Source organism: Topomyia yanbarensis, chromosome 1 (genome assembly GCF_030247195.1).
Source record: "Topomyia yanbarensis strain Yona2022 chromosome 1, ASM3024719v1, whole genome shotgun sequence".
NCBI classification, from domain to species: Eukaryota; Metazoa; Arthropoda; class Insecta; order Diptera; family Culicidae; genus Topomyia; species Topomyia yanbarensis.
Window position 1 is genome coordinate 55715421 of NC_080670.1, and position 15349 is coordinate 55730769.

Below are 15349 nucleotides of genomic sequence, written 5' to 3' on the forward strand. Positions count from 1 at the left end.
GCCCGAAACTATTGAAAAAAACATTTTTTAGTTTGTTTCCTTTTAGGACAATAACACATCCAAACCCATGCGACTTGCACGACCCTATAGGTTGCCTTATCAGATCTACTATAGTTTGCAGATGAAACTTGAGATGGCAGGTTGCTAGCGGATTGACAAAGTACCAGATCATGCTGTGTGGGGTGCTGTCCCGGTTAACAATGAGGCGAACGAGATATTTGCAGATACGTCATTTAGTAGGACAACTGTCAGTTTGCTGGTTGAGTTTAATTTGGTTTTCTTAAATTTAAAAATCATAAAAGAATAATTAAGGTTTAAGAATGATATGAGTGTACTCGTAAGAACACCCGCTACCAATACATATGAAAAACTGGCACAATTTTTCCAAATTAAAGATCCCTATTGTTGCAAATCCCATTGATTTCTTATGGGACTTGCAACTATAGGTACACTATATCAACTATAGGTGCAAGGGAGCTCAAAATTCAAAGAAAATCATTTTTTTCAATAGTTATTTGAGCAAATTTCAAGGATAACAGTTTTATTTTAGCATAATTTTAGTGCGATGAATCGATAAAATAATATTTGTTTTTTTTTCCATACATTTATTTGACACGGCATTTGCAAAAGCTTTTTACGCCAGTTTCTTTTTTTACATAGCACGTTACAAAAATCCTTAAGACTAATTTTAACTATACTAGTACTTTGTCTAAAACTAACACTGAAATCACTTTATTGTTTGCTTTTTTCCTTACATTGTTGTATTTCATAATGATCTAGTATTTTCGGGTGTATTTATTTACTTTTTTTCTGTTATTGTCTAAATTTAAAAACTAAATATTCTAGGACACTTTAATTGGTGAATGATTAGCCTTGGATGAGAGTATGAGGAGATGAATTTAATTAAATTTTGACAGACGCTGTTTTTAGAAAATGATAGATAAGTTCCATGTATAGAGGATCGCGATACGCCAGGATGTCTCTAACAGGAACATGGATTGGTCTTTCTCGGACTTGTAAAGAATCTACTAATTGTGATCTGGCTTCACGATATTCAGTGCAGGACCAAACAACATGCTCAATGTCATGGTAACCTTCTCCACAAGCACAATGATTACCCTCAGCGAGCCCAATACGACGGAGATGCGCATCTAAAGTATAATGATTGGACATGAGCCTAGACATCACACGGATGAAGTCCCGACTTACATCCAATCCTTTGAACCATGCCTTCGTTGATACTTTAGGGATAATTGAGTGTAGCCATCGTCCCATATCTCCATTGTCCCAAGATGTTTGCCAACTAGCAAGTGTCCTCTGTCGAGAAGCGCTATAAAATTCATTGTAAGCGATGGGTCTTTCATATATTTCACCATCTAGTGCACCAATCTTGGCTAAATTATCAGCTTTCTCATTGCCCGCAATAGAGCAATGGGCGGGGAGCCACACTAGGGTAAATTTATAACATTTTCTTGTCAGGTTACTCAGAGATTCTCGTATCTTCCCCAAAAAGAATGGATCGTGATTATCAATCCTCTTTGAGCGTAGAGCTGCAATTGTGCTGAGACTATCAGTGAGGATAAAGTAATGGTTCGGGGTTAAAGTATTAATTATTTGCAAACTATAGTGAACTGCTGCTAGTTCCGCTATATAAACAGAGGCGGGTTCTGCAAGTTTGAGAGAAATTGAAAAATTATTGTTGAAAATACCGAAACCAGTGGCCTCACTGATTCGTGACCCATCAGTGTAAAACATTTTAAGGCAGTCTATGTGTTGATATTTACTTGTGAATATTTTAGGGATCTCCCGCGAGCGTAGATGATCCGGAATTCCACGAATCTCTGCTTGCATGGACGTGTCGAAGAATAAAGTGGATTCAGGAATATCTAGTATATTGACGTATGTGGGAACATACCTAGCAGGCGTTATTTCTTGTGACATGTGATTGAAATACACTGTCATGAATCTGGTTTGGGGTTGAAGCTCGACAAGTCTTTCAAAATTTTCAATTACCAGTGGGTTCATAACCTCACATCGAATAAGTAAACGAGAAGAGAGATCCCAGAATCGGTCTTTTAAAGGAAGAACTCCCGCTAGTACTTCAAGACTCATTGTATGGGTCGACTGCATGCAACCTAAGGCAATTCGTAAACAGCGATACTGTATCCGTTCCAGTTTAATAATGTGAGTGTTCGCAGCTGAACGGAAACAGATGCACCCATATTCCATTACTGAAAGTATTGTTGTTTGATACAATCTTATCATGTCACTTGGATGAGAACCCCACCATGATCCAGTTATTGTTCGCATAAAATTTATCCTTTGTTGGCATTTCGTTATTAGATACCTAATGTGGCCTCCCCATGTGCCTTTAGAATCGAACCAAATTCCAAGGTATTTAAAAGTCAGGACTTGGGCTATCGTTCTACCAACCAACTGAAGCTGAAGCTGAGCTGGATCACGCTTCCTTGAGAAAACGACCAACTCTGTTTTCTCCGTAGAGAAATCGATGCCCAGCTTTAAAGCCCAAATTGATAAATTATCCAAGCTATCTTGCAATGGTTGTTGTAAATTTATAGCTTTTGGTCCTGTGGCAGAAACCACCCCATCATCTGCAAGTTGTCTTAAAGTGCATGGGCTGACAATACAATTATCAATGTCATTCACGTAAAAATTATAGAGAAGGGGGCTTAGACAAGAGCCTTGTGGGAGGCCCATGTAACTTATTCTGAGTGTCGCCAAATCGCCATATGAAAAATGCATGTGCTTTTCTGACAATAAATTGTATAAATAATTATTTAATATCGGTGAAAGACCACATTGATGTAGCTTCTGCGAGAGAACATCAATGGAGACTGAGTCGAATGCTCCTTTTATGTCTAAGAACACAGACGCCATTTGTTCTTTTTTTGCGTAAGCGAGTTGGATTTCTGACGAAAGTAGCGCCAGACAATCATTCGTTCCCTTTCCCCTCCGAAAACCAAACTGGGTATCTGATAGCAAGCCGTTCGCCTCAACCCAATTGTCGAGACGTCGTAGGATAATTTTTTCCAACAATTTCCTGATGCAGGATAGCATTGCAATCGGTCGATACGAGTTATGATCGGAGGCTGGCTTTCCTGGTTTTGGAATAGCGATAACTCTCACTTGTCTCCAGTCGTGCGGGACAATGTTCTGCTCAAGAAACTTGTTGAATAAATTCAACAAGCGTCTTTTTGCTAGGTCAGGCAGATTCTTCACCAAGTTGAATTTAATTCTGTCTAGTCCCGGAGCATTATTGTTGCATGAGAGGAGTGCAATTGAGAATTCCATCATTGTCAAAGGCGAATCTATGAAATCGTTACTTGTGGGAACATCGCGAGTGATTTTCTGCGCAGGAGCAGAATCGGGACAAATTTTCTTGGCGAAATTAAATATCCAACGATTCGAAAAATCTTCGCTTTCATTAGTCACGTTTCGATTCCTCATTCTTCTGGCTGTGTTCCAAAGAGTACTCATTGATGTTTCTCTTGACAAGCCATCAACGAAGCGTCTCCAATAACTAGACTTTTTGGCACGACGTATACTGTCAAATTTGTTTTGCAAAATGAAATAATTTTCAAAGTTCTCACGTATACCCCCTTTCTGTTTCATAATTTCTTTGTAGGCAACTTGTTTAGCTTCATATGCATCAGAGCACTCTTTGTCCCACCAAGGATTAGGGGGCCGTCTATTTATTGTCATTCCAGGATTGCATTTCGTTTGGGCTTGTTCTGCTGCTTCAATAATTAAACCCGCTAAGAATTCATATTCTTCGGTAGGGGGTAGCTCTTCTGTCGAAGCAAGAGAAGTGGAAATTAATGTTTCGTATGTTTTCCAATCAATATTTCGTGTTAAGTCATAAGGAACATTGATTGAATTCGTGAGGCCTAATTCACTGTTAATTGAAACAACGATTGGCAAATGATCGCTACCGTGAGGATCAGGTACAACCTTCCACGTGCAATCTAACCGAAGTGATGTCGAGCACAGAGATAGATCTAATGCACTTGGACGTGCAGGAGGTCTGGGGATGCGTGTTGTTTCGCCAGTATTTAAAACTGTCATATTAAATTCGTCACAAACATTGTATATCAAAGAGGATTGATTATCATTGTAGAGGGAACCCCACAATACTCCGTGCGAGTTGAAGTCTCCCAGTATCAGACGCGGAGCAGCCATGGATTCCACTACCTCAAAAATTTGACGTTGTCCAATTTGAACTTTGGGAGGTATATATATAGAAGCGATAGACATGTCTTTGCCTTTAATGTTCGTTTGGACAGCTACAGCCTCAATGCCCGCAAACAAGGGGATGTTAATTCTATAGAAAGAATAGCACTTTTTAATTCCTAGAAGCACTCCTCCATACGGGGTGTCTCGGTCTAGGCGAATAATGTTGAAATCATTTAAGTTGAAATTAATGTTTGAGGTAAGCCATGTTTCACATAGAGCAAAAGCATCGCATTTTAAATTATGCAGTAAAATTTTTAAGGAATCAATTTTAGGTATGATACTTCTGCAATTCCACTGAAAAACAGTGATGGAATCTTTCATTGGAGGAGGTGAATTACCCATTGAAAGATACAATCGCTGCAAGGATGGGCCATTGAGCAATCAGCTGCTCTAAAAATGTTCTAATTGTTGGGAGGAAAGCTGAAAGTATACTCTTTAGTGGTTCAGAAATATTGAATGCTTTAAAAATCCAATCAACAATTTCAGAAAATTTCAATAATCCTACCCCCGGCTGAGGCTCAGAGGAAGTCGAAATTTTATTATTTCCAGTAATGGTGTTCTGTTTGGATTGTACGTTCCCAAAACCGGGCGGAATTGATTTCGGTTTTGAATCGGAATTTTTCGGTTTTGGGCGCAGTTTATCTATTGGTGGAGAAATTTTAAGGCCCTTTCTTGGCAGCTTGGGAAAAGAAGACTGTTTTCTTTTTCTGGAATTTCCGGGTAAAACAAATGATGTACCTTCGCACGCTCCGTCAGAGTCAGACTGTTCCGAAAATAGAGATGCGTAAGTGTTTTCTAAGAAGATGGGTTTAGGGGTAGCATTTTTCAACATTTCTGCATAGGAGCGCTTAGACCTCTCCTTCAAGGATCGTTTAATTTTATCCTCACGCAATTTATAAATGGGGCATGCAGAGAGCTCATGTGAGTTTTCTCCGCACATTAAACATTTTTCTGAATTTTCATTGCATGTATCCTCTTGATGAGAACCCCCACATTTGCCACACCGTGCCTTATTGGAACAGTAAGTGGCTGTGTGGCCAAGCTGTTTGCAATTAAGGCAATTCATTACACGAGGGATAAAAAGGCGAACAGGGAGACGAATCTTATCGATAATGACATAGTTGGGCAGCGCAGACCCAGCGAAAGTCACTCGAAATGAGTCAGACAGTCGATAAACTTTTTTATCTCCTTCGTGTGATACTGAATGCAATTGCTTGCATTCAAGTATCTTTACGTCTTTAAGTATGGTGTCTTTGAAACGACCAACCCCATGCTTAATTATGTCATCAACAGTCAAACTCGATTCTGTGATGACCCCATCAATTTCAATTTCCTTTGAAGGAATATACGCTCTATACTCACGCGTAAAAAGCTCGCAAGAAGCAATTGCATTGGCTTGTTTGAGACTACCAACGACAATGCGTATTTTATCTTTATTGACTTTGACGATCTCTTTTACATCCGAGAATCGCGAAGTCAAATCTTTAGAAATTTGAATAATATTTAGCGCCTTTACTTTACGCCTAATAAATACAATCCATGGTCCCGTTGACGACTCTGGGTAAATTTTAATTCTAGTCGGATTTACATTTTCAGCATAAGGCTTAGGGGGAGGGTCTGTTACTCGTTCTCCCATCTCTTCATCCATTTTACCTAGCAAGAAAAACTATCACAAAAAGGAATGAAAAATATACCTGTTATACCTGTAGAACACACCTCATGTGTTACGTTGTAAACTCGGTGCCCGTTGTTTGACAATGTGACACTTGATGTCCTTCTTCGTCGCGTTGCTTCTTCAGTAGAGAAATAGGCCTACCTGCAACACTTCAAAACTCTCTCCGGTTAAGCTGCTCATCGGTATCACCACCACAAGCGCGCTCTCTCCGTTTCCACCGCCGCGGTAAACAAATGTGGCTACCTGTGGCTTGCTGCGAAAATCCCACTGTCGATGCGGCACTTTTCGGTGCCACTTGTTTTCCTTATTCGTCGTACCACTTCTGCGGTAGACGAATAGAGCAAATGGGTCTACCTGTGACGCTTCCCCTCTCGTCGATTAGAATTGCCCGACGACACCAATACAATATATTTTTTCTGTGTGTACAGGCACGATCACTGTCGAATTCTGCCACCGCGGTAGGCAAATTCGTCTACCCGCGGTTTGCTGTCAAAACACCGAGGATGCCGTTGACCACGCCTCCGACGTATCAACTGTCGACTCACACTTAACAAACTGGTCTCTCTCTCCCACAAAAACGCATCAGCGTCTCGCACTCCGTCACTCTCTCGAGAACAAAACCTTCCACCTGGAGGCACAATCGTCTCGGCCGGTTGCAAAAACTGTTAAGAAATAATATTTGTTGCTGGTTGGTACTTTAGTTAGGTGTATAACCCACCACTGCAACGATTTGTACACCTCAACTATAGGAGCACCCACCCTAAGGATTTTAGAAAATATTCGCAGATGTTAAATCGCAACGCAGTCAAACCCATTTCTGAATAGAATCAGTATGGATTCCAACTCAAAATCCATACTGAATCCATTCAGGATACCGAATCAGATTCCGAATGGTTTGACCGGGAAGGTACTAGAATAGAGACCTATTTAAGAGAACTTATACGAACTACTCTCACAGGGTAGGAGGATTCGCGGATAGGAGGAATATTTGGAACAATTATCTCATTTGGAGACGTTTTCAGTTTTTCATGTCGCTGTACATGATTCAGTAGATTCATTGATTAAAAAACGCGACGTGTTACATATTACCACTTGAATTTCCAATCACTTCGTTTAGCGTATGTACTAAAATAAATTTCAAAATATTCCTTATGTTTAATATTGAATGAAACTACAAAAAATAACATTTTTTCTTAAATTACCTGAAAAAAAATTGGAAAGTCCACGTGGACATTGCAGGGAGGGGGTGCGGATACTGGCATTGTTCACGCTTGTCAACGGAGGGGCAAGAGGGAAATTGTGGTGTACATCATAACTCAAAATCTCCTGCACAAATCGCTCTGAAATTTTGCAGAGTTCTTCTTCACATGATTGGCCAGGCCTCAGGTAACTACGGGAGCTTTGTGCAAACCTATTGTCATTATTATTTTTGGCTTCAAAGTGCTACAAAAAATTCAAAAATCGAGAAAAAAATAAAAACTACAAGGGGCAGCCCAATGGGGTTGCACGAGCTCCAGACGTAGGACTATACTATTTAATGTAAAATATTTATTTTCTTAGTACATTTATAGTAATAATAAATCAAACATATTTCTTACGTATGGTTTAATCACAACCAATCAACATCGAATATTACATATTGAACCAAACCTTCTTGGTTATCAGGTCATTTCATTTGTAGCAGGTGATCGAATCCGATTAAACTTATTTAAGAAGATCTGAAGAAAGTACAGAAAACTGTGACCGAACTAATATCTGGAACTAAATCTTTATAGAATAAGATTAGCTTGTAAAACCTTTTCGATTGTGTGTGGTAAAAAACCCAGTGAAGAAAAATCAAATTTTAGACAATATAATCACATTTCATGTATAGACCAAGCAGTTATATTTTGCCATTATTATAACTTTCCTAAAGTACGCATACAAATATAGCGAATGCAGTGGTCTTAATCATATATCGAAACTATAAATATATAAGAATTGAAAACAATTTTATATATGCACAAGATGCGTTTTTGCAACGGTTTTTCAAGTGGCAGTGTATTCATTCATAAATAGGCTTTGTAATATGTACCTATTAGTAGAATCAAAATACTATTGGCTGAGTGGAAATGAATCACGTGATGAAGAAATGAATCAATGAATTGATCGAATGTAAATAATAAACTTTCGTTGTGCAATTTAGTAACAAATTAGATCTATCTACCTACACATTCGCCTCATACATTAAACCCAAGCGCACAAAGCAAAACGAATCAACGCTGATGATGATGGGTAGAGCGAAAGAGACAACTAATACCACGACACTATGTTAACCGTGTTTGCAAATGGAGCTCGTATGTACAAACTATTTTGTGTACGAACGATTATACATGAAACAAGCACAACACAAAAGATAGCATACGGACAGGCTCATTCGCATTCACTGGGTAGCGTACCTCCACAGGCAGTGTAACGGACTTCTAACTCAGCTACACTGGCTGTGAAAACACACAACGCAATGACCTGCTTCGTCTTCCGCTCAACAGGCAACTGAGCTGCTCTGGCGAAATCCATCCGTTTAAATAGTCGATGATGACGTCATTCATAGAAGCGTAGCGCACTAGGTACACAAATCTGTCGTGCTGGACTAGGGAAGCGCTATCTTCTGTGTGTAAATGCGCGATATTTTGACTAGGTTGTTCATTATTTAAATTTTTAATGCCATGATATCAAAAATCTTTGGGTTTATCTATTGGAATCTATTCTTAGAAGTATTTCGGGGCGACATGCGCAAAAAATTTGAAAATTTATCGTGAGGTGGCTGAATTATATGCGATTAAAATTGGACCACTTTTCGTTACATGCTATTTTTGTAGAATTCGCAACGTGCACCCCTATATCGAAAACAAAGACGTAGTCCTACGTCAAAAAAACTTCCGTTATTACATGATGAATATTGCGAAGAAGAACGGTGTAGAATTTCAAATGATTGGTCTAGTAGATTTTGAGTTATTATGTGCACCGCAAAACAAGGCACCTCTGGAGATTCACTGTCACTCGTTCAATTTTCGGTATTTTGGGGACCCCGCTTAAGGATCGATATAAATAGCCGGACTAAGCCAGCGCCGGATTGACGCTAACTCCAAAAAAACGAAAACGCAATTTGTGTTTCTGAGCAAACCTCTAGTCCTACGTGATGATGTCCCGTAAGAAAACAGTCCGTTAACTAAGTTCGTATCGGATTCTGATGAAAGGAACTCGAAACGGCTCCAATAACTAATTTAGTTATAGGTTTCGTGTCCTTAACGCGCAAAGTGATTTAAAACAATGTTCTCCTTAGTAGAGAAAGTATAGTTTTTTACCCAATTTTTTTTTCTCCACAAAAGAGAAATATAGCATAGTGCGGGTGTTATAGTTAGTTTAAAATTCATGTCTCGCCATGTCTTCGACAGTACTGGACTCAAATTTATTTTTCCCCAGTCAATTTGGTTTATGTTTCTGTGCTCAAAACTCTTTACGTCTTTAAAACACATTTCTAAACGTGTTTTAAAATCAGCAACAAATAGAACGGCGTCGCACAACAGTTTTAAATTATAAAACAATACGCTCTGCTGGGGATATGATTGTTTCAGTTCCAGTTCAACTTTGAAACTCATATATAAAATAAAACGCTGCATAACATGCTCTTAGTGCATTGCTAAAATAGCAGAAATTTGAATTGAAAGTCATTTATAGTGCTAAGTTTATATTGTCATTGTTTCGTCAATATTGCCATTGCCATTTATCGACGAATCAGTACCATGGTAGTTCGGAATTGTAGCCCATGTGATTATAACGTTCAATTTTGGGATTAAACCAAGACACGTTGGTGTTAACAGCAGTCAGGTTTGCTAGTTAATCAAAGGCCACTCTATAAATTGTGAGTATGGAGATGGTTATTAATATTTAAAATATACTATTTAGTATTTTTCCCCACGTTTTCCCGATGAGGTCAAAATAAACACGTGTCCAAAACTATTGCAAGGAGCCGTTACATCTATTCCTACAGCGAAAATGGAACATGAGTGAGCTTCGCGCGCGCCTAGAATCAACATTATATCGATTGATTTCAAGTGTAGCAAATTCGGCGAAGAGGAATGTTCATTGGAAGAGAATAGGATTTTTTCCATAGTTGAATTTCGTTATTTAGTTGTCAAACTTTATTACATCAGGAATGTAGTCCTGCTCATTAGCATTTTGATTTTTATAAACCTGCATAAAATCGTGTATTGCATATTTTCCACCGAGGATGGGTTTGGGCAGAAGAGGGTTGAGACATAAGAAGCCTCGCACTTATTATGATAACCATCTTAAACATATCACGGAATACGAACGGCTAAATGGCGGACGATCAGCCCATCCTACTTTATCATCCCTGCTTGGCCAAGATACTTTTCATCCTCAGATAACGTCATACAACTATGATTACCACATCTTAAGTTCGTCAGATTATAATGCTGTATACATTAGTATACTTCTACGTTATGTAAATGCTAAGAGCAACGCCACTAAATATCATTTATTTCTAGTCTTCAAATGTAATGTCTTTCCAATTGCCATCACAATATGCCTTACTTGGAAATTTTTGATTGAAACATGAATCTTCTCTGTTATATGATGATTAATTATTTTAATCGCTAGTAACTCCTTCCTTTAGTGTGTCCGGGATTTTGATTTTTTGGGAATCCTGCAATAGAAAGAATCGCTTGGCAATAAATTTTCGGATCAAGATCATCTTGCGTGTATAATGTCACCTGGTTACGGAATCTTAAACTATGGTTTTACTCCATATATTTTGATGACTTCTTCCATACACACTTAATTGATAGTCTACTTGGCTCAAAATTGAAGGAGTCTTAGAAGAAAATGGATAACCTTTTTATTATATATCTGCCCACACTTGTTCAATGATCGGGGCTCCTTAATTCAATAGTGTCCAGGGATTCCGAATGGTCTATGGACGGCCCTGGAACTATTACCTTCCATATCCAGGGCTAACAATAATTGCATCAACAGAGAGTGTTGCGTCATCGGCTTCATACCGAAAAGATCAACTTTTACTAACTTGATATCCTACGCATCTTTTACCATCAATTCCTTTCAAGCACTACTACAAGTATCGCAGCATCCGATTTGACAAAACTAACCATTAGATTACAGTTTTCAAACTTATCAGGCTTGGATTTAGTGGTTTATTACTGAATTGGCTTTACTCAAATACCTTTCTGAACGCGAAATGGCTGTGAAAATAGGAGACTACGCGACCTCTCCATCCCCTGCCAGTTCTAGAGTACCTCAGAGCAGTCATCTTGGTACCTCAGAGCAATCATCTGGTCCTCAACCTGAATGACATATGAATTTCTGCAATCCCAATTGGATATCTTCTTAAACTGGTGTAGGATGGAGTTAAATAACTCTAAATGCATAGTTATCCCTTTCACCCACCAACATCCAACAGTCAAGTTCGGCTATATTATTTCGCAGACAACGAGGTTCGTCCATCATGGACTTAAGATTTCTGCTTGATTTCGAACTGAACTTAAGGAGCATATAGAATACACTACTTTCTAAGCATCTAAACTTCTAGATTTTGTTTTCGCTGTTACTAAGGACTTAAGTAGGTGGAGCATCAACAGTTCCCGTCTACCTTATCCTTTATCCTTCCCCGTGATCGATGGAGATGAGGGCGGCCGGTAATGATGATGATGTTGTTTATTATAGAGGATTTAACCCTAAGGGTCATTCTCCTCCGTGGCCGGTAATGATGGCTATCATGCTGTTGAAGTTTTAATATGGGTCGGATTGGTATGAATGCCTACTTACCATTTCCTAAGCAACTCTTATTAAATAATCAGCAGTCAAACATGATGAAGTCTGTCTGCAATCCGCCTAAATCATCGTCACAACGCAGCGTGTTACTTAGGACTTCGCTGATGTATACTGCTTAAAGGCTATTTTATGGTGCTTTGTTTCGCTTTATGCTCGAATACAGTTGTTGTTTGGTCACATCTACTATCAAAATAATATTCAACGCATTGAAGCTATCCAACGTTAGTTTGTACGATTCGCGCTTCGTCGTCTAAGATCGCTATAAACTCAACGATCTTGAGCTTCTGTCTGTTCGTCTGTATGTTTCGAAAGTAATTTTTATTGCCGATTTACTACAATTACGAATAGATTATTCTGACAGAAACTGAATTTCGACATTCGTTGTCGTAGCCTTCAATCCCATCCATTCTTCCGTCTCCCCTATACCAGAAAAAAATTACGGTTATAATGAGCCTTTCACTAGTATGTGTCGTCTATTCAACAAATATTCTGATGCGTTTAACTTTTACCTTTCCCGTGACGTTACCAAGAAATTGTTTGTTCATTTCTTGTCAAGTTAACTTTTGTCCCAGTGCTAGTTATTAGTTACGAAAATGTTAGTGTTAGTCGTAGAAATAAGTTGTAAAATGTATCATTTGGATATTCGTAAATTGTTGGTACTAAAATAAGGAGGTTTTATACCCTCTGGAGAATGAGTTTGAATGAAACCTGAATCCAGGAGACTTTTCCCTGCTCCAAATAAAATAAAATAAAAAACTAAGATTCATGGATAGGAAAAAGACCACTAAGATCAATAGGGCTGTTCCACTCAATTATAAGTAGGTAGCAGAATAATCGACTCGACGTAGCAGTGGTGCTTCAACGAAGACACACACGCAATCATCGGCACACGTCCAAAAAATCGTTGATGAAATTCGATCCACTGCGTTTTGCGCCTTGAAGCTGTTTACTCCGGCTGCATCTTTCATCATATCATCAAGTACACACATTAGAACATATCGCGGAGGCTATTTTTTGTTTATCGAAACCAGTAATAAAACTCTTAATAAATGCTTTGATAGTGTATACAAAAAATCACTGCGTGTAGTAAATAAAGATTTCGGAATGGGGGTAACACACAACCAAATAGCAACCTAATCGCAGTAACACATTTGTGAGGTGTTATTTTTAGAGAAGAAAGGTGTAATAAAGTTTAACCGTGAGTTTACATTAACAACTGGACGGCACGTTTTTCTGGCGGTTTACAATTTAGAACAATAAAAAAACGGAATGCCGAAAATGAAATTAGAACTGTGTGCGTCAGATGTTGAATAACTTTGCATACCAAAACTAGAGATTAGGCAGATCAATTTGTAATTCAGGAACCATATCTCTGAATTAGAGCCTTCATACGTAAATAAGCAATTAGGAAGCCTGAAGCAGGAAGTAACACATCATTTTAAAATAAATACAGTCAAGTGCTTCAAGAGTATATCATCCTATATCTGATTCCCTTGTGTGTCATCAAGAGTGCTAGGCTGTCATCGGCAGGCAGTGAGCAGCTAGTCCTGATTTTTCTATGTTTTCAACATGCAAAGGATCGTATAATCCTTCTACTGTAAACGTTAATCGACTTTCTCTTTCAACGATGGTTCGATTCATTTGCAGCTCTCATATAGCAAGATTTTTTGTTTAGTCAAGCTTTCGTGTAAACAGACACAAATTTATGTTCCTTTCTTCATCCGGCTGCCGGCAGGCAGTCCATAAACAAATCATCATGATACGATACATCGCACGCTTTCGAGGAAGAACATTCGAAATCCTAACAGTTTTCATTTTCACCGACCGATTTATTTTTGTTTCCCGCTGTACCACTACAGGCACTCACGTGCTACCCTTGGACGAGGAAGGCTACTGGGGCTCACCGTGCAGTTCCAGCGAATCCCACGAAGATCGAGGTGAATACTCGCCCAGCCAGAATGTGCTCCCCTCGCAGACCGGACCGGAAGGATCATCTCCGTTCGGCGGCCAGTACCATCTGCACCAGCACGGGCAGCAGGTTTACTGTTCCGTCGGGTACGATAAAACGAGTAAGGAATATCGATTCAAATGTTTTAAAACTAAAATACTATTATCTTGTGTCTTGTGCGAAAAATGCTGAAATTCGAGGGTAAACGTGTGTATGCCCACACACCAAAATTTGGTTGTAATTTTTAGCAAAATTTTGTCAAATTCTCATCAGCTGAAAGTTTCAGTAATCCAAGATGCCAAAAGTTCACAATTCGTATTCAATCAATTTGACAGATTCACTTTGCCGAAAATTAGCAATTGAAATTGTGAAATTGACAGCACAATTACCGAATTTACAGTAATTCAGCCTGGAAGACTGAGAACTTGGTGATTGCGCTGTCAAATTGACAATTTCAATTGCTAATTATCCTCAAAGTGAATCTGTCAAATGAATTGAATACGAATTGTGAACTTTTGGCATCTTGGATTACTGAGACTCTCAGCCGAAAAAAATTCAGTAAAATTTCGCTGACTTTCGACGAAAAGATTTGATGTGGGGAAATAATTTTTGTCACAGAAAGTTTTTTCAGCTCTTTGTGAGCTTGACGTTGCAAAATTAGTTATATGAAAAATACATAGCCTGAATTAATGAGATTTCTCATTAACGCAATATTCCTTCCGTAGGCTACATATGCGATGAGGGCTACTTCGGTACCACACCAACTACCACAACCAGTAGTAACGGGTGCTCTTTGACGTCCATCAACACATCCAGCCCGCTCGTAACCGGAAGCCAACCGGTGGTACGAGTCGTCAAAAGACGTAACACGGCCAACAAGAAAGAACGCCGACGCACCCAAAGCATCAACTCGGCATACACCTCGCTCCGGGATCGGATTCCCAACGTCCCGAACGATACCAAATTATCTAAGGTTGGTATATTTTCTGTTCGGATTGCATGTTATTGCTTAACCAAAACCACTAACCAATATCCCAAACCAGATAAAAACCTTGCGATTAGCAATCTCGTACATCGCGCATCTGCTAGCGGTAGTAAATGGCAGCCAAGATCCATCCTGTGATTTCCGAGCGGAACTGGTTCCCTCGTCTAGGAAGATCAACGCAGAACGGAGAGCTCAGAAGAGTATGATGCACGTAAGTTGAATGATACATTGTTTACGAAACCAGAAATACTCATTCACTTCCAGTGTCGGAATAAATAGGCCACATCGGAGATAAAGAACCGTACGTTACTTGGCGTTGGCTCTACCACTAGTCACAATATTCATAATTGAATCATTATCTTTATTGGTTCGGTATCTGGTTTTCTGTACGGCTGGGACTAGCGTTTTTGTTTCTTCTGGGAGGAATGTTCTGGTTTTAAGAGCGCTGTAATAAATTAAATTCCAATTCAGCGGTATCGCTTGGTCGTTTCTATGAAATTACTCTACTAATGTTCCATAATTGAGTTATGCGACAGTTGTGCTTTTATTGCGGTTCCACCTACCGCTGACATTAAATGTCAAAACAAGTAAGTGTTCGCACAGAGTTTAATTGGTGGGAAAATTCGAGCCCCTTTCG

The 15349-nt window shown here is 39.1% G+C and overlaps 1 protein-coding gene across 1 annotated transcript in view; it reads left to right on the forward strand.

The window, feature by feature from the left end:
• The window catches only part of LOC131677643 (basic helix-loop-helix transcription factor amos), a 34768-nt gene that overhangs the window by 9899 nt on the left and 9520 nt on the right, over positions 1 to 15349 (forward strand). Inside the window, exons 2-4 of the mRNA XM_058957540.1 lie at positions 13639 to 13848; positions 14453 to 14700; positions 14771 to 14923. Coding sequence (XP_058813523.1) covers positions 13639 to 13848; positions 14453 to 14700; positions 14771 to 14923 — 611 coding nt within the window. The remainder of the gene's footprint in view (positions 1 to 13638; positions 13849 to 14452; positions 14701 to 14770; positions 14924 to 15349) is intronic.